At 54.4% G+C, this 19563-nt stretch overlaps 1 protein-coding gene across 1 annotated transcript; it reads left to right on the top strand.

The window, feature by feature from the left end:
* Positions 1–2422: 2422 nt before the first annotated feature.
* On the top strand, positions 2423–19247 carry BPIFB2 (BPI fold containing family B member 2). Its single transcript, XM_010360606.2, has 16 exons — positions 2423–2605; positions 3376–3518; positions 6225–6318; positions 8357–8461; positions 9331–9477; positions 10969–11029; positions 12573–12633; positions 13839–13930; positions 14218–14403; positions 14643–14696; positions 15139–15309; positions 15884–15951; positions 16093–16138; positions 16836–16899; positions 17256–17332; positions 18880–19247. Exons 2-16 carry the CDS (start codon positions 3410–3412, stop codon positions 18919–18921), a joined length of 1377 nt encoding a protein of 458 aa, XP_010358908.1. The 5' UTR covers positions 2423–2605; positions 3376–3409; the 3' UTR covers positions 18922–19247.
* The last annotated feature ends 316 nt before the right edge of the window (positions 19248–19563 follow it).

The following is a 19563-nucleotide window of genomic DNA, read 5'->3' as shown; positions in this document are numbered from 1 at the left end:
AAAAAAAAGAAAGTTCTACTTTTTTACTGGGGAAAATAAAAGCATAACCAAATGGAAATGTCAGGCTAAGTTTTTTCTGTTAGCCCTGCCTGTAGGGAGCTTGACTCTTTGGACAGCAAAACTAAAATGAATTCACTTTTACCCCCTGGTGGCAATTGCTTAAAATTGCAGGCTAATGACCAATGGGAAGTGGTCCACATACTAAAACTTGAAATGTAAATATGTTAAGTCACAAGGCAAAGGGGAGCTAAAGCTAGAAGAGGAATTTAAGTTGCTAATCAGTCAATCTTGAGATGGGGAGAATATCCTAGATTACCTATGTGGGTGCAATGTAATTGCAGGGGTCCTTATAAGTAGAAGAGGGAGGCAGGGAGATGGCCACACAAGAAGCACTCAGCTCAACATACTAGCTTTGAAGATGGAGGAAGGGACCAGGAGCCAAGGAATAAGGGTGGCTTCTAGAAGCTGGAAAAGGCAGGTGGACAGTTCCTCTCCTACAGCCTCCAGCAAGGAACGCAGCTCTGCCAATACTTCCTTGATTTTAGCCCAGGGAGACCCATCTGGGACTTCAGACCTCCAGAATGGTAACATGATAAATTGTGTCTTAAGTCACTAAGTTTGTGATAATACATTACTGCAGCAAGAGGACACCAATGCAAACCCCCTGAGAATATTCAGTGAAGGGGAAACTCTGAAATGCCACCACTACAATTGTTACAAGGGTCTTTCAAATGTATACTCATTCATTTATTCATTCAACAAATATTTATGCATCTAGTATGGTCCAGGTGCTGGAAACAGGGCTGAGCAGAACCAGCTCCCATCCCTGCAGATGCAGGCACAGTGGTTGGCAGAACATTCTGCATATGGCAGGTGCTCACCAAATGGTGCTTACCATTGCTGTAGGGAGCTGGTTGAGATCTGGGATGGGCTGGTGAGAGTCTCCCTCTTTTATGTCTACTGGCTGTCACCCAGATGGCTCCTGTGCTGGAAATATTTAGGAAAAGGAAGTATCCAGGCCAAGAGCAAACACCAAGAGCAGCTTTGGTCAATATTTGCACCTCTGTCCACCGAGTCTGCTGTTTGCATTAGCTATGGTGAGGGTGCAGGAGGGCCCTGTCTTATGCACTGGCGGACAGAGCAAGGCCAGGAGCAGGGTGTCAGGGAGCTCACAGCAGGCTCTTCTCATTCCTCTTTGCCTCTAGATTAGGGGCAGGGGAGCACTGGTTGGGAGGCAGGGCTGGTTCAAGTGAGCTCCAGCTGCCCAGGGGAGGGCTTGATGGTGTCTGTGGTCAGCTTTGTAGGCACTGGTGGGGGCCTAGCACAGGGTGGGCCTAGGAGCTGGGCCTGATATTTGAGCTGGTGTGGGGTCAGTGGGAGTCAAGGAGTGCCCTGGAGTTGGGAAAAGGCCCCAAGGCATCCTGTGCCAATGAAGAAAAATGGCAAGGCCATCACCTGCTGTGCACAGGTGTATGCACAGCCACATATGTACCTCCCCATCCCAGGAAACAGTCCACTTACGTACACACATGCACCTAACACCACACACTCACAGACCCACAAACACTCAGTAGGCCAAGCCCACACATGCATGCATGTGCACAGAACTCCCCACTTTTGTGGTCCTGTTGGATTGTGTGAATAGACACGCAACACCATAAACCAAGACGCCAACGCGCCCATTTCACGTCCACACCCACACATAAGAGCACACGTTTTCCCTGCACATGTGTGCATGTGACTATGCACACACAGCCACACACACGTATCAACACACACAACCCTCATCCACACATGTGCATGTGCAAATTCCTTCATGTGCACACACAGTTCCTTGGGTCCCATATAGTCAAGGCAGAGGCTGGCGTTTGTAATGTGGAAAGAGACAGTGGACGAATCCTTTGTGAGTGGAATGTGCATTTGGAGAGAGGCTGGGGTGTTAAGCTGTGGGGATGGGTCACGCACACTTTCTCTTCTGTTCCCTACTGAGTTAGGGCTCAGTTTGTCACTGGGATCAGGGCTCAGCATGTGATCAGGGTCAGAGCTTGGTAACTGGGGTCAGCACTCAGTGTGTGAATATGTGACAGGGTCAGGGCTCAGTCAGTGACTGAGGATGGGGCTCAGGTAACCTTCTGCCCCTCCGAAAAGGGTCATGTTTCTGAGAGAGCTTGGAGGTACCAGCCTTGAGGGGTCATTGCAGCCATCCCCCTGCCTATGGAGGGGAGATAGGGTCCTCATAGGCCCCATCCTCCCAGGCCTTGGCTGGGCATAAGGGTACCCTCCTAGAAGCAGTTTCCCTTCCAGAGATCTCCTGGCCCCTAAGGCCATAGCTGCGTAGCCCCAGGGGCTTGTAGTGGTTGGGAGCTGGGCCCGGCTACTGGCTACGTGGCAGCCCCAGCACACATGTGGGATGAGACACTTTGGCAAAGGCCATGTTTGCAGGGAAAACACTTGCAACCACAAGCAAACTTGCCGCTCCCTGGGTCCCTTCCCAGTGGACCTTGCACATTGGGAGCCTTATAAAGTAGCCTCTGCATCTGCCTGCCTGGGGCAGAGGAGGGCTACCCTGGGGCTGAGAGTTCACCTGTCTCAGGAACCACCTGAGGTAAGCATGGGGTTGGGCTGGTACTCCACCTCCGAGGAGTCTTGGCTTCTTTATCTGTTCAATGGGGATGCTACCTCCAGCCACCCTCTGCAGAAGGGTCCTTCCATCCCTGGCCTTGCTGCAGGACCTGGGCAAGTGCCACCATCCTGGGTCTCAGCTGACCCACCTGAGCAGCAGTCCCTCATTCCTGCCTGGCTCCCTCTCCCTGAGTCAGACACAGATCTGCCTACTTGGCCAGACTGCGTCAGGAGTGGATGGGGGCCATGTGAGAGGCCTACTCTTAGGCCATTTCTCACCTGGCCAGGAGGGGATGAGGACAGGAGCCACCCCGGGTCTTCCCCTGGCTGAGTTTGGATAGCTGGACACCAGGCTGGGCTGTCACACTGGGCGGCATCAGGTGACACAGTCCTGGGCCTCTTCTTAGGACAGGAAACTACCCTCAGTCTCCCCATTTGGGAGGCTCACCATCCTTCTCTGCCATGGCTTGGGTCCTGCACCTCGTCCCAGCCCACTGTGTGGCCCTAGGCAAGACTGTTTCTTCTCTGGGCATTTGGGGTCATTTCCAGAAGAGACTCCCCCATGATTCCTGATGAAGCAAGCAAGGCAGGGTGATGGTTACCAACGCAGAGATGCAAAAATGGATGTCTGTGGGCCTGGGGTAGGGCTGGGGTCACCAGTCAGGGCTTGTTCCCTCCAGGCTGGAGCGGGCTTCGGGCGGCTCAGGGGTGGGCTGTTCTGGCTGAGCTCCCTGATGCTTGTTTCTAACCCAGCCCACAGATCCTGTGGCCAGCAGCCAGGGCAGCCATGGCTTGGGCACATAGGCTGGGCCTGCTGCTGGCACTGCTGCTGCCCATGGTCAGTGCCTCCACACCAGGCACCGTGGTCCGACTCAACAAAGCAGCATTGAGCTATGGTAAGGGGTGTGCCACCCAGCGAATGCCTGCGAGCCTGCACATGCGTGCGCAGTCCTAAGTGTGTGTGCGCATCTGTGAACTCAAAAGCCCCATGAGGACCCAGATTTTAATCGGAAATTGTGTCCCTGGCACCCAGACAGTGCCAGACACACGGCGCTGCTCAACAAATGCTTATTACATAAATGCGTGAGGGGGAGTACGTCACGTGGCCAGTGTGCAAGTGTGCACACATGATTTGCTCACGTGCTTTAGTGATGTGGGCATAGGTCAGTTTGAGGGGCTGTTTTTACCTGTGTGTGTCTACTTATGAGTTTGAAATTTCATAGAGCTGTGCCCACGTGTGTACTTAAGTGCCGGGGAGGGTGCAAACCCATGACGCTGCCTGGATGTGTGTGCACAGGTATGGCTGTGCACCCTGGGTGTACAGGTTTGTGTATGCGGCGTGTGCACGCACCTGTGTGCTTGGGAGAGACCTGTCCAGCACCGTGATGCAGGCAGTGTTCTAAAGTTATAGCCCTTCTGAGCTCCGTGTGAGAGAACTATCTGCTCGCTGGGTCCCACTGGTGCGAGGGCTCTGTCTTATGGCTTTGCTGCTAGATCCCTCCAAGACTTACCCCAATCCCCCACGGAGGGCACAATGAGGAAACTTAGGCCCAGGGAGGCACAGACATTGCCAAGGTCCAGGACACCAGCACAAACATGTTTATTCACCTCGAGCTGCCTCTCAGTGAGAATTTGGTTTCCCACCAAACCTGGGAGATCAGAAGCTGTTTTCCCCAAGGCCAAACTCAGATGATAGTGTGAGAAAGTCAGGTCAGACAGTAGATGGGACTTTCAGTGGCCCAGGACACGAAGCAGGGGCTCAGGGAAGTAGCAGGGTTCCCCCACCCCTGGGTACACGCAGCCTTCCGGGACCTTGTATCCGGGCTGATGGGCAGGCAATGAAAGGGGTCAGTGATCCGTGCCAGAGCGTGACATGGAGCCATTCATGGTAGGGCCATGAGGTCCTACCATGAGGTCCGCGCCCTCTGCTGGTAGGGCCATGAGGTCCGCGCCCTCTGCTGGTAGGGCCATGAGGTCCGCGCCCTCTGCTGCCTTCCTGCCCTCTGCCTGTCCTGCGCAAGCCTCCTGTGTTCCCAGGGAGCCCTCCCCCGCTTGCCTGCCTGTGTTTGTTCTTGGCAGAAATCCGGCTGGAGGCCCACGCTGGACGCGTTGCTCCCCAGGCTGGGCTTAGTGGCTACTTCCAGTGTCCTCCCCATCCCATCCTGCAAGCCCCAGAGTTCAAACCCTGTGTCAAAGGAGCACTGTAGATGGAGTCTGAGGTCTGGGTGTGAGTCCCAGCTCAGCTGCAGATGGTTAGGTGGGAGAGGGGTGCTGGGAAACATGGAAACCGCCGCCTTTATGCTTCTTGTTGGGGGAGACTAAGACCCAGAGAGGTGCAGGGACTTCCCAAGTTCCCACAGTGAGTCTGAGCAGTGGGCAGGCCTCTTGACTCCTCATCTGAAGCTCACTTCCAGCACCATTACCTCCTATTTTAATTCAACTCCCGTTTAATTAAAACCTCTTGGCCGGGCGCGGTGGCTCAAGCCTGTAATCCCAGCACTTTGGGAGGCCGAGACGGGCGGATCACGATGTCAGGAGATCAAGACCATCCTGGCTAACACGGTGAAACCCCGTCTCTACTAAAAATACAAAAACTAGCCGGGCGAGGTGGCGGGCGCCTGTAGTCCCAGCTACTCGGGAGGCTGAGGCAGGAGAATGGTGTGAACCCGGGAGGCGGAGCTTGCAGTGAGCTGAGATCTAGCCACTGCACTCCAGTCCAGGCGACAGAGCGAGACTCCGCCTCAAAAAAAAAAAAAAAAAAAACCTCTCTGGGGCCCAGCAGCACAGGTGAGTGAGGATGCCCAGAGGCTCGGGAACCAGGTCCCTTGTCCAAAGCCAGCTTCTCCCGTCCAGGTGCCCTCACCTCTCTGTAAACTGGGCATGATAGTAGGAAAAGTAGAGCACTCAGAACAGGGCCTGGCACTACAGGATCATGACATAAGTGATCGCTGCTATTATTACAAAAATAAATAGCAATGGTAGTAGCTAGCATTTGCTGTGCACTGAGTGTTTACAATGATCCTACGTGACAGATAACATTAGAATCATTGCAAATGTATAGATGGGGAAACTGAGGCACAGAGTAGCCACAGAGGCAGTGAGTAACAGTGAGCACTGGGGTTGGAACCCAGGATCTAAGAGACTCTTGAGTCCTCAGCCTCCAGGTGAGGCTGTTCCCTCCCCTCCCAAGGGATGTCCCCTCTGCTCCCATGGGTGCCTCCGCAGCAGGCCAGGAATGACTGGGAGATGCTCCTTCTGCTTGGGAACTTAGGGAAGGCTCCCAGAGGAGGTGGGATCTGGTTGGAACCTTGCAAGAGGGCAAAGGATTTTGTTGCTTTTGAAGGATGGGAAGAATCAGCAGGATTTTGAGAGGCAGAGTGGGGGAAGGAGGTCATGCCAAGGGGGAGAAGGCCTGGTGCGAGTGGTGCACCCAAGGTGGGCTTGTGGGGAGTCAGCTGCCCTCCACACATGCTTGGAGCAAGTCTACCCCTTCCAGTCTGAGTACCCTCTGCCCAAGGTGCAGGGTAGATGGCAGGCAGTGTGTTCTTGCTACTTGGTGGTTCTCGAGGGTACCCTGACCTCAGTCTACCCTGGCCCCACAGTGTCTGAAATTGGGAAAGCCCCTCTACAGCGGGCCCTGCAGGTCACTGTCCCTCATTTCCTGGACTGGAGTGGAGAGGTGCTTCAGCCTACCAGGTGAGTGCTCCCCTTGTCCAGAGAAGGTGCTCCTGCCACCAAGTGGAGTGTTCCTGCTTGCCAGGTGGGTGCTTCAGTCCACTGGGTGTGTGCTCCTGCCTGCTGGGCAGGTGCTCCTATCCACCAAGCAAAGTGTTCCAGTCCACCAGATGAGCACTCTTCACTAAAGGTGAGTGCTCCCTCCCACCAGGTGAGTGGTCACAAGATGATTTGAGAGACGGACTCAAGGTGGAGATGCTGGTGCCTGGTGCCTCTGAATTAGTGAATTTCTGCCCTCAGAGGCTAAGACTGGCTCCTGGGTCCCCAGGGCTGGCAGGACCCTCTGTTTCTAGAAACTGGACACTGAATTTAGACACGAATCTGAGCCTCCCTTACCTCCACGCCACCCTGCTTAATGCAGAGACTAAAGGCATAGGGAGGTGGAGCATCCCAAACTTAGACACCCCCAGGGCTGGTCAATAGCTGCCTTCCACATAGGAACTCAGGCTCACTACTGTCGGATCTTTGGGTTTCCAAGAGAAAATATACATCTAGAATCCATCAAATTTGGAATGATAGCAACTAATTAAAAAACATTTAAAGGCCAGGCTTGGTGGCCCACACCTGTAATCCCAGCACTTTGGGAGGCTGAGGCGGATCACCTGAGGTCAGGAGTTCAAGACCAGCCTGGCTAACATGGTGAAACCCCATCTCAACTAAAAATACAAAAATTAGCTGGGCATGGTGGCAGGTGCCTGTAATCCCAGCTACTTGGGAGGCTGAGGTGGGAGAATCTCTTGAACCTGGAAGGCAGAGGTTACAGTGAGCCGAGATCGTGCCATTGCACTCCAGCCTGGGCGACAAGAGTGAAACTCCATCTCAAAACAAACAAACACAAACAAACAAACAAAAAACATTTAAGACTTTAAGACCCTGGAACAATGGGTGGGTGGTTAAAACAAACAAACAAACAAACAAAAAATCTGGCTTGGGGGCCACCAGTTTGAGATCTCTTAGGTAGAGCTGAAATGCAGTTCATGGCACGGTTAATAAAGGTAGAGAACTGGACATAAATACCCAATGACCAAAGATGCCTAAATCACTTGTGGTCTGGCCACACAATGGACACCACATGGCTGTTTTTTTTTTTTTTTTTTTTTTTTTTTTAATTTATTTATTTATTTAATTTTTTGAGACGGAGTCTCGCTCTGTCGCCCGGGCTGGAGTGCAGTGGCCGGATCTCAGCTCACTGCAAGCTCCGCCTCCCGGGTTCACGCCATTCTCCTGCCTCAGCCTCCCGAGTAGCTGGGACTACAGGCGCCCGCCACCTCGCCCGGCTCATTTTTTTGTATTTTTTAGTAGAGACGGGGTTTCACCGTGTTAGCCAGGATGGTCTCGATCTCCTGACCTCGTGATCCGCCCGTCTCGGCCTCCCAAAGTGCTGGGATTACAGGCTTGAGCCACCGCGCCCGGCCCACATGGCTGTTTGAAAACAGCACCCATGGTTCTCATTTGTAGACACAGGATCGAACCGAGGATTGTTGCGTGCACAGAAGCAGCTTCTGTACAGGGGACCTGAACTGTACTGTGCAGAAATGACTTTCATTTAGGAAATAAAAGACATCACAGGTTAGCTGGAGAGTGCTTGGAGATTTGAAGTGGGGGAGTTTCTGTTGCTGTAGGCTGCGAGCTGCAGACATTGACTAGGATACCAGAGAGAGGATTTCTGCCTTCTGTGGTTCCTGAAGTTTTTCTTTTCCAACCTTTCCAATTTTCCAGGCAGGTGTCAGAAACTGTCAAAAACCTGAGCAATCATCTCATCCAAGTCCTACCCAAAGCGGGGGCCCCCTCTGCATGTTCTCCCTACCAGCTGGTGTCCAACCTTGGTTGCCTGCCCCGTGGTGATGGAGAACTCACCACCTCCCCCTCACCTAATGGTTCCAATTGTCAGAAAGCCCTTCTTCATAACATCGTGTGGGTATGACTCAGAGCACCCACCTCAGAGTTGATCTCATGGTTTAATGGGGGCCATCCTGTCATCTTGATTACTACCCTGCAGGATCCGGATTCTGAATGTCCATGTGCCCCGCCTCCACCTGAAATTCATTGCTGGTTTTGGAGTGCGTCTGCTGGCAGCAGCTAATTTTACTTTCAAGGTGTTTCGGTGAGCAGATCTCCTTGTTAGGGGGTGAGAAGGGTTTCGGGGATGCTCCGAGGGGACACAGTGAGGGGATGGGGGGTAGCAACTCCTCTAGGACTCTCATCCAGGCCTCTTGACTCCCTGTCCAGTGCTCTGTCTGGCCTCACCCTTGGAGGGGAGCAAGATAGTGAGAGCATTTCTGAGAACCCTGCTCAACAGCTCTGCAACCGGGCAGAGTCACTTCACTTGTTTAGCCCTCAGCTTCCTCATCTGTAAAATGGGATGAACTTCTGCAGAGTGCCAATGGGTTCATTGCTGTGATTATAATGACTGTCCTCCCTTTCCCAGGGCAAGGCATGTGAGAGACGCTCAATAAGCATAATGGTCAGAGTTATTTTTGTGTGCCTGGCATCTTACATGTTACCGCATTGAATTTTCACACCATGAGCCGTGCAGTCAGAGGGGTGTTTTATCTTGCTCCTCTACCCTGACACTATGATTTTATGCATGCTTCCTGTGGGCCAGGCTCTGTGATTATCTCACAGGAAACTCAGCACAGCCCTGCGACATAGGTCCCACCAACCTTATGTCCATTTTGCAGAAGAGGAAACTGAGGCTCAGCAGGGTAAATGGCTGGCCCAAGGTCTCACAGTGAGAGGCTCCGGACAGCCAGTGCTCCCACCCACTGCTGCAACGTCCATGACCCCAAGTGGAGTCTTGGGACCGGGGGCTGTGGGCCTGCCCCAGGTAGGGCCATCTCACTCTGGGAGCGGGGGGCCTGCCTGGGCCAAGTGGAGGGCAGGCAGGGGCTGGGGAGTTTGTAAGATCTCTTGTCAGTCACCGTAGGCTCTGCTGGGCGGTGCTGCTCGGACTCAGGACTGTCCTCCCTGCAGCGCTGCAGAGCCCCTGGAGCTGACGCTGCCTGTGGAACTGCTGGCTGACACCCGTGTGACCCAGAGCTCCATCAGGACCCCCGTGGTCAGCATCTCTACCTGTTCTTCATTCTCAGGCCACGCCAACGAGTTTGATGGCAGTAACAGGTGGGTGTCTGGTGAGGGCAGGGCCACAGGAATCCCAGATGCCAAAGCTGTGCTGCTGTTTTCTGAGCTGCCCACTCAGGACTTTAACCAATGGCCACAAGGGCCTGAGAGGCCCCCATTATTGTGTTTGTTTTATGATGGAGTACACTGAGGCTCAGAGAGGGGGAGAGGCATGCCTGAGGTCACACAGTAAGTGAGCAGCCAGAACCTGGGATCTTTCCAACCCCTTGACAATACACTTTCCATTCCCTTTTCACCACTTGACAATACACACTAGCTATTAGCACACTCTTTGGGGAGAGATTTTGGGTGGATCAGACTGGCTGTTAGGACCTTGGAGACCCACCGCTCCTTACAGAGATGTAAGCCAGGGAGGGGCGCGACCCGCCAAGAGCGAGTTCTCGCAGGTGGCGGCTCCCTTCTGCATAAAGGCTGACTGCAGCTCCGGCCTCCAGAGCACCTGTGTGTGCTGAGCACTGTTCCAGGCCCTTTCGGTGGATCATTTCATTTGATCCTCACACTATCCTACCAGGTAGGTGTTAAGTATTTCCTGCATTTTACAGGAGAGCAAACGGAGGCCCAGAGCAGTTAAGTGACTTGCCTAAGACTACCAGCTGACAAATGGTGTAGCCAGATTCAAGCCCAGGCAGCCTGACTAATCCCATGGCTTGCAAATCCCCCTAGATGACGTCTGTACCTTCCCAATGTGAGCAGGGCTTGCTGAGGTGTTGAGCATCTTGGAGGCTTAGAAGAATGCAATGTTTGCATCAAGACTGAGCTTTTTCCCCAGAGAGGGGTGTGGCTGTATAAACCCATTCACACTTGTGTCCCGAGATCATCACGTGTGACTCGTGACCCCTCGCTGTCCTCACAGGCGAGGGATGCTCACAGCTGATTGAAGGGGAGATGGAAGCCAAGAGGCTTTGGAAACACAGATGCCACCCTCCTACCTCCCCAGGGAACTGGTTCAGCAAGGTTGGGCTGTGGCTTGGATCACCATTTTTGCAAATCAAGGAACCATTGGTGCCTATGGAGCATTGTTGAGTTGTTTAAAGGGGAAATGGAGGCCCAGAGCCAGGAAGGTATTTTATTAGGTGTGTCACAGAAAATTGGACCCAAAGCATGAAGCAGACCCAGGATCCCAGCTCGAGCCCCTAACCCAACCTTCACTAGGCTTAGAGTGGCCACGAAGCCAGCTGGCCGAGGTCATGGCCACGTCTGGCTTTTGCAACGCCCTCTCGGTCTCACTTGCCACATTCTTGGCCATTTCCAAACCTTGAGATAAATGACCCTCTCTTTTGAGGCTCAATTTCCTTATCTATGGGGCCAATTATGCCAGCACCGTGTGTGGCAGGTGGCAGGGCATCGAATGGGATTGATAGACCTCCTGGCTGAGGACAGAGACTTCTCTTCCCAGACGCGCAACTGTGCTGAGCGACGGGACCTAATGTGTTTGGCAGCCCAGGAACTCTTTCTCTGTTTCTCCCTCAGCACCCCCCATGCACTGCTGGTCCTGCTGCAGAAGCACATTAAAGCTGTCTTGAGTAACAAGGTAAAGGGCTTGCAGATTTCTCAGAAAGGAGGGCATGGCTTCACCAAGAAGGCACAGTGAAGAAAGAGTGGGATTTCAGGCAGCGGGTACTTTGCTTGGGATTAAAAAAAAAGAAGCCCCTTCATGGTCCCCATGAAGGCAGGGAGGAGGCTGTTGCCAGGGTCCAGGGGAGTGATGGGGAGATACAAATGAGGGCAGAGTTTATGGGGTTGGAGAGGAGGGAGGTTCATCCTCTTGGGACAGCCCCAATTTCATGCCAGAGGGTGGATGGAGTGCGGTTCGTGGGCCTGTGGTGTGTGAAAAGAAGACAGAACGAGAGTGAAAGAGGGTGTGGGCATGGGGCCAGCTGTAGCCTGGATGGGTCTCGGTCCTTTCCAGATGTGCACGGTCTCTGCTTCTGGTTCCGCATCTGTACTGAAGGAGACAAAGCCCCTCCTTCGTGGGGCGATTGCAGGCACAAAATGCATTAATATTTCAGAAGAGTTCGGGACAGTGGTGGACAGAGTGGGTGCTGCTATTATTATTGCTGTTTTAGCTCTTGTCATTGTCTGCATGGAGCTGACTTGGTGAGAGAGGGTAGCCCAGGCAGGGGCTAGGGTCCCCCTGCCCGGGGGAGCTCATTTTCTCCCTGCCCTATCCCATCCCAACCCCACTACAGCTTTAAGGGGCAGTAGTAGAGACGAAGTCAACCTCCCGCATGCCACCCCACGCCCCCCAGAGGGCGACTGCAGCATGCCCACCTTACAGATGAGAAACCCGAGGCTCAAGGGGTGAAGGTGGGACAGCTCCTCTTGAGAGTCCTGCGGGATGCCCAAGTGGATGGCTTGACTTTGCCTGTTGGTCCAGCCTCTTCCTCTCCTTGTAGTCCCCCTGCTGCCCTCATAGCCAGCCTCTTCTGGGCAAGGGGCTTCAGGCAGCACTGCAGGAAAGAAGACCCACCCTCTCCTCTTCCTCTTGACCTCGCCCTGCACAGCCTCGCCAGCTCTTGCCTGGTCAAGGCTGTGAGTGCCCCTGGCCTTGCAGTTCCTCCTCTGCCCCCATCTTCTATCGCATGGATCCCAGCATAATATACTTATCTGGCTGCCCATGGTGCCCAGGGGAAACCTCTGTAGCTCCCTGGCCTGGCATCTGAAGCTTGGCTGGTCTGGCTTGCTGATCACTGTCTGCCCCTGCGTGGGCACCACCCTCCCACCAGCTGAGCTTCAAGAGTGAGCTCTGAGCCCCATTGCAGCAGACTCCCTGCCTCAGTTGCTCAAGCCCAGCTGTGACCACCTCTGCTGGGCTCCACGGCCCCTGTTCTTTCTTCCGTGCCTGGCGACCTATGCTTACACTGCCATCAGGCTTTGGGCTGCTTCTCCTCTGTTTCTTTGGTGCCTGGAAGGGGTCCTAGGAGATGCCCACTGGCCGGTGGAGGAAGGGGTTCCAGGCATGGCGTACAGGTTGGGGAGGCTTCTAGACAGGGACTCTAGACCCCTCCCAGCCTTATGCCCTCCAGCCTGAGGGCTGCCCTAACCCCAGCCTCCTTCTCTCTGTCTTACCACAGCTGTGCCTGAGCATCTCCAACCTGGTGCAGGGCGTCAATGTCCACCTGGGCACTTTAATTGGTAAGATCTGGGAGCCAGGGGAGGGGGGTGGGGTCTCTGGGACCCCCTGGAGCCCCTAGGACCCTCCAAAGGTTCCAGTCTGGATCACGATCGAACTCTAGGAGGGTCAGTTGTAGGGTGACTGAATTGTGAGCTTCCAAAACAGTATTATTATTCATGAAATCTGGGAATCTCCAAATTCTAGAACCAAAACCAAGTCTTTGATTCTAGAATCTGCATATCTTAGATCAAAAAAGCTGAAAAAAATTACAATTTTGAAATCATGAGTCTTAACATTGGAGAATCCAAGGACCAATGACACTTAGAATCTAGAATCATTCTAGAATCTAGAATCCTCATTCCAAAGACCAGCTCTTGCCTCGGCCTCCCAAAGTGCTGGGATCACAGGCGTGAGCCACCGTGCCTGGCCTCGCCCTTTGAAACTTCCCCGCAAGAGTATTCTGAGGCTCAGAGGAGTTGGGCTCTGAGCTGTGCCTCCCTGAAGGCTGCTCTGAGCTGTGCCTCCCTGAAGGCTGCTCTGAGCTGTGCCTCCCTGAAGGCTGCTCAGAGGGTCTGTCAGGGAAGCTGGACTTCTGTGATCTTGCATAACTGGCTCCAGTGGGGTGTGCCCTTAGAGTTCCCACAGAAGACAGTGTGATGGGGTGGGGAGAGCATAGCTTGGGGTCAGACTGACCAGGTATTACACTCCTGGGTAAGACTGAACCTCACCAGACTGTGTGTGCGTGTGTGTATGTGTGTGTGCGCATGTGTGCATGCATGTGTATAAAATAACCCTACAGGACTGTAACGAGGATTGAATGAGATACTGTAAGTCCAATGTCTGGACCTTGATAAGTGAGAGCTCTCTTCTTTTTCTGTGGTTGCTTCTCACCTTTGTCCGGGGATATTTGTGCCTGAACTGGGCCCTTCTCCTTCCTTCTAACTTGGAGTCACTAGTCTTCCACCGAGGGGGAAAGCAGAAACCATACCTGTTAGAATTGTGTCTAAACTAAGAGTCAGCAGGCTGTGAGCAGTTTAATCCTGGCCGTGTGCACTTTGCCACTTAAATTTGCTTATTCAGAGGCTTGCTCTGCCTCTTTTGTTTTGTGGCCTGGCTCTGGCTAATCAGGATAATCAGACAATAAATAAACTTTTCTGGATAGGTGAAACGTTGGTGAGCAGTGCTAAATATGTCATCTTTTCTTCTCCACCCTGGTTTCATGAAGGCCTCAACCCTGTGGGTCCTGAGTCCCAGATCCGCTATTCCATGGTCAGTGTGCCCACTGTCACCAGTGACTACATTTCCCTGGAAGTCAATGTAAGTGCCTCCTGGCCAGCCCAGAGCTGGGGGCTTGCTGCCCCTGGAGTCCTTGGTGTTCCAGAAGATTCCTAAAGGAGTGGGGGAGTGGGAAATGAGAGGAGGAGCCAGAACAGTGTCCCAGCCGGGGGCACGCCACACGGGCAAAAGTGTGAGCTAGACATATGGCATCTTGCAGGGGGTGGGGGGGCAGGGAGTGGCATCTAGGAGCCCAGGTTCTGCCATGGAGCCACCTCCCTGCTGAGGCCCTGCCGCTTTTCTCCCATTTCCCCCTCCTACCCCCACAGGCTGTTCTCTTCCTGCTGGGCAAGCCCATCGTCCTGCCCACGGATGCCACCCATTTTGTGTTGCCAAGGCATGTGGGCACTGAGGGCTCCATGGCCACTGTGGGCCTCTCCCAGCACCTGTTTGACTCTGCGCTCCTGCTGCTGCAGAAGTCCGGCGCCCTCAACCTGGACATCACAGGGCAGCTGGTGAGGGCCCGACCTGCAGCCCAGGGCCTGTGGGGCAAGAGCTCCCTGTGGCCCAGCCTAGGGAGACCCCCCAGAGGCCATATTGTGGGGAGATGGGACTGCTAGAGTTGGCGCCACAGGGTGGCTGTTGGAAGGATTAAACAGGGGCTATGGGGAGCGATTGCTTGGGAGAGACAGTGGTGATCTATCTTGGGAGCAGCTGCCCTAAAACCTGTTGTGGCCTGGGGGGCTGATTTCAGAGGTCGGATGACAACCTGCTGAACACCTCTGCACTGGGCTGGCTCATCCCGGAGGTCGGTGATGTTTCTGATCATTCCAGGGGTTGAGATAGGGGACGGGGGTGGGGATTCTCCGGGTCGTGGGATCTCTGCTGGCTCTTATCTGTCCCCAAGTGAAGTTCAGCATCTGTCCTTAAACCTACTGCTCCATCTTGGGGAGGCTCCACCTTCTGCCCAGACATCACACTCTGTCTCTCCGTGCCTTCACTTGAGCAGTGTCTGCTGTTTGGAAGGTCTTTCTCCTCCCTTTCCCTTATCCTTCTTCAAGACCAAGCTCAGGGTCACCTCCTTGGGGAGACCCAACCCCCTCGTCTGGTCCAGCGGCCTGTGGGGGACCCACCTCTATGCCCAGTCACATGCGGCACCATGGTGGCCCAATCAGCATTGGAGGAGTGACTGACCAGAGAGCCTGCCAGCCGCTGCCCCAGCAGGGCCTCCTCCGCCTCTGCCTCCCCAGGTGGCCCGCCAGTTCCCCGAGCCCATGCCCGTGGTGCTCAAGGTGCGGCTGGGTGCCACACCTGTGGCCATGCTCCATACCAACAACGCCACCCTGCGGCTGCAGCCCTTCGTGGAGGTCCTGGCCGCAGCCTCCAACTCGGCTTTCCAGTCCCTCTTCTCCCTGGATGTGGTGAGTGCGGTGGGGCTGGCCGGAAGGCGGGTAACTGTCACGGAGACCTCCCTCCCTGCTGTGCTGTCCCCTCTTTGCTCTGCTCACACTAGTGTCTTCGCTGTTCCTTGAACATGTCAGGACACTCCTGCCCCGGGACCTTTGCATGTGCTGAGCCCTTGGCCTAGGACTCTCCCACCCTGGCTCTTGGCATGGCCAGCTCCCCCTCCTCTTCCAGGTCTCAGCTTAAATGTTGCAGCCTTTCTGGCCCACCCTGAGTAAGAAGGTCCCTGTCAGCCTTCTCAGCACCTCCTCTCTGTGTTTGTGGCCCCTGCCACTCTCTGAAAGGATGGCTTCTGGTTACTGTGGTTACAGTCCCTGTCTCCCACAGCTGGAGGCTCGTTCCCAGGGCAGGGAGCTGGTTTGTCTTGTTCACACTGTGTTGTTCCCAGCGTTCAGCGTGGGTCCTGGCGCATAGAGGGGACTTCACAGCCACCTGCTGCCTGAATGAGTCGGGGGATGGGTGGGAGGCTGGGTAGCTGGTGCCCCCCTTGTGCCTCTGTGCCCTCTGACCCTGCTCTCCCCATATGCCCAGGTAGTGAACTTGAGCCTCCAGCTCTCTGTGTCCAAGGTGAAGCTTCAGGGGACCACATCTGTGCTGGGGTAAGCGAGCCCACCTGGACCCAGCAGCCTCAGTGTGTTCTTGTGTGCAATGGGTCCACCACTACCCCGGGTCACGGTGTCAGCCAGGGAGCCTGGAGGTGGGGAGGTGCCAGACCCTGAATTCTCCTGCTTCTCTTTCAGGGATGTCCAGCTCACGGTGGCCTCCTCCAACGTGGGCTTCATTGATGTGAGTGTGCGGCTGTGGCCTCTAGAGACCCCCCTCCTGGGTGGGGCATGTCTTGAGCCTGGGGAAGCCATGTCTGTGTACGTGTGCGGACCCGTGTGCTTCTGTCTGCCACTATAGTCAGGCTTCCCTGGGCTGCTTGGGGACAGTGGCCAGTCAGTCAGTCTGCCTGATACTCTGCCTGGCAGTCGATGGTCTGTCACCCAACCCTCAACCCAAGAGTCCATCGGTTGGTTGGACAATGAATGTTAGCTGTCCTTTCAGCCAGGTGATGTGACTGGGTCATCGGCCACCATACATCCACTTGTCAGCTGGCATGCCATCAACATGCCCCCCTTCTGCCCAGCTGTCAGTCTGTCTGTCTGTCGGTCATCTGTGTCAGGCAGTCTGCTGGCCAGTCCACCTGTGGGTCACACAGTGCGTGAGTGTCCACAGTCAGTGCCTGTCCCTCAGCCTCCCCTCCGGTGAGCACTGCCACTGGGTGTGATCCTGAGGAGGCAGAGCCAGCCCTGGGAGTGTTGCTGGGCCCCACTTGAACCCAGGACATGGGTGATCTGCCCTCCTCCCTCTGCCTCAGCCTTTGCCACCCATCCGTTGTCTATCTGTCTGTCTCTGTGTGTATTTATGTATGCACCTTACTGTCCATCTCTCCTGGCCCCTCGGCTGGGACTGGCTCATCTCCCTGGCTCCGTGGCCACAGACAGATCGGGTGCGTGCACTGATGGGCACCGTTTTTGAGAAGCCCCTGCTGGACCATCTCAATGGTAAGCCCTGCCCTCCACCCCAGCAGGGCCCCTCTGGCCCCCTCAGTACCCCACATCTGCTCAGTGCTCAATCCCAGCCCCCTTCCCACTTTCCAGACTCAGAGGGTGAGAGGGGGCCTCTGAAGTCTAGCAGCCCATGTGTGCATGCCCGTTGGCACACATCTGTGTAGCAGCTGTGTGATCTTCACCAAGTTCCTTTTTCTCTCTGAGCCCCAGCTTCCCCTTCTGTAAAACGGGTATAATAATAATGGCATCCATCTCCCAGGTGCCTGTGAGGACTCAGTGCTGTGATGCATATGAGGGCTTCAGCACAGGCTGGCTCCAGGGGACGATCCTTTCTTCTTTCTCGCCTGCAGCTCTCTTGGCCATGGGAATTGCCCTCCCCGGCGTGGTCAGCCTCCAATATGTTGCCCCTGAGATCTTTGTCTATGAGGTGAGAGCCTTTGGGTGTGACCAGAGGGGCCTTCTTCACTCAGAGGGACTGAGTGACGTGGGGGTCACCTCTCTCCCTCCCCACCTGCTGCCGCAAAGACCGGGCCATGAATCCTTAACTACAATGAAATGAAAAGTCCAGGATGCCAAGAGACGCTGGGTCGAAGGTTTCATTCTTCCTTTAGTCCTCATAAAATATCATCCCAGGCCACACTCGGGGAATTGGGGCTTTCACTTATCCCATGATCCTGTGCCCTGGGATGGGCACGATCCCTTTGGCATCTGGGGCAGATGACAGTGAGACTCCTTCTGCTTTGTAGACAAACTGTGCAGGCTGGGTGGGAGTAGGGAACTTCCTGAACTTTCTAAAATTGCTTTCCCTGGATCTGAAATCATGGGCCCAGGGTGAGATTCAATCACAACACTGCCCAGGGAGAGATCCTACCTGGGATATAAAAGGAAATTCACTCAACAAGACATGCCTAAGACAGAAAGCTGAACCCAGGTCTCTCAAGCCCAGTGTCTCCTGTGCTGTTCATACCCCATGAGTGTGGCCTGCTGATGTAATTCCAGGGAGGATGCCCTTGCTCCTTAAGAACTACTGTCTCAAGGCACTTGGGTGATCCGCCCCCACGAGAAGGAACAATTGGTACCCAGAGGAGCAGGGCTATGTGGGAATTTCCCTAGAACTTCCCAGAACAGGCACGGTTAGTGGCTGACCCACCTTGGCCGTTGACCCAGCCCCTGGGTCAGAGGCGACAAGTCCCTAGTCCAGTACCATCTGATGGAACTTTCTGCAAGGATGGAAGTTTGTACTGTCCAAAGCAGCAACCATGATCAGTCACGGGTGCGTGTGGCCACTGAGCACTGAAGTGTGGCTAGTGCAACTGTGGACCTGAATTTTTTATTTTATTTCATTTTAATGAATTTCAATTTAATTAGCCATAGGACTAATTAGCCATGGCCACCAATGTGGTTGCCTTATTGGGCTACATAGTCCTAGGCTATGAGCTGCATTGTGGCAGGAACTGGGTCTGGCTTCTTCTCTGCTGGTCCCCAGCACCTGCCACAGAACTTGGCTTGTAGTAGAGGCTTGATGAAGATTTACTGAATGAATGAATGAATGAATGAATGAATGAATGAATGATCGGCAGCCCTCCAGAATGCTCCTGCAGCGGAGTGTAGCATAGGGGAGCTATCGGGGGGGCGTGCCTGACTCTGCTGGAGAGATTTGGACTTGGAGAAGATGCTCCATGGTTCTGGGCTCCCATTCACAAAGCATCAATGGTATCCACCGTCGGAACAGCAACCAGTGCCTTCCTGGGGGGTCTCACTGCCTCCTCACAGTGGCCTTGTGAGGTGGAGCCTGTTACTACCCCCAAAGTGATAGACTGGGAAACTGAGGCCCAGAGAGGCAAAGGACTCTCCTCACAAACCAAAACAAGAATGGCAGAGCAGAACTCAGAGCCAGGCTATGGGGGCGGCTGGGGTCCTGCCTGTGCCTCCTCTGACCCTCTGACCTGGTCCATCATTTCCTTTGCCCTTCAGGGCTACGTGGTGATATCCAGTGAACTCTTCTACCAGAGCTGAGGCAGGACCACTGGGAGGCCTGAAAGTGGGCCAGCTCCCTGCTCAGGCGAACTTCTTATCTCAAGTCACTGGGGAAACTGAGGCAAAACCATACTTAGTAATCACCAACAAGCTGGACTGCCCAGCTGGGCTGTTTTATCTTCCCTGAGTGCCTGGGTCTCCCTCCCTCACTTCTGCCCTATCCCTTCCTCCTCCTCTCCTCCTCCCTCTTCCCTCACCTCCCCCCTCCTTCCTCTGTCCAATCCCCAGGGGGAGCAGACTGCTCCTACAGGCTGTATAGAACTGCCCTCTTGCATTAAACAACTTCTCTTGAGCTGCAACTTTCAGCCAAGCACAGCAAACTCTTTGTGTACCTAAGGCCAGTTCCCTACAGTCTCCAGGTTCTGTCTGTCCCTGGAGCCACAAACGCTGCCTGGGAGAAGAAGAAGACATAACCACATCTCTGTTGATGACATCTCTGTTGACTGTATCACCTCTTTGCCTGGGGGCGCTCCTATTTTGAAAAAGGACCCTGGAGAGCTGCACGGATGAGTCTGAAGTTAGAGCACCATGGTGGCACTTTGGGCACGGTGCTCCTTGCCTGGCGGCTTGCCCCATCTTGTAACTAGAACCTTATAGGAGCCCCATGACTCAGGCAGGCAG

This window comes from Rhinopithecus roxellana, chromosome 13 (assembly GCF_007565055.1).
Source record: "Rhinopithecus roxellana isolate Shanxi Qingling chromosome 13, ASM756505v1, whole genome shotgun sequence".
Classification (NCBI taxonomy): Eukaryota; Metazoa; Chordata; class Mammalia; order Primates; family Cercopithecidae; genus Rhinopithecus; species Rhinopithecus roxellana.
Note: the sequence above shows the minus strand (reverse complement) of the source record. Positions and strands in the feature narration are given on the sequence as shown.

Excerpts from the sequence above, each read along its gene's own strand:
- BPIFB2 (XM_010360606.2), top strand. The coding sequence starts at position 3,410 with ATGGCTTGGGCACATAGGCTGGGCCTGCTGCTGGCACTGCTGCTGCCC. Across the intron at positions 3,519-6,224 it reads CAAAGCAGCATTGAGCTATG|TGTCTGAAATTGGGAAAGCC; the intron begins GTAAGGGGTGTG and ends CTGGCCCCACAG. Across the intron at positions 17,333-18,879 it reads CTGAGATCTTTGTCTATGAG|GGCTACGTGGTGATATCCAG; the intron begins GTGAGAGCCTTT and ends TTTGCCCTTCAG.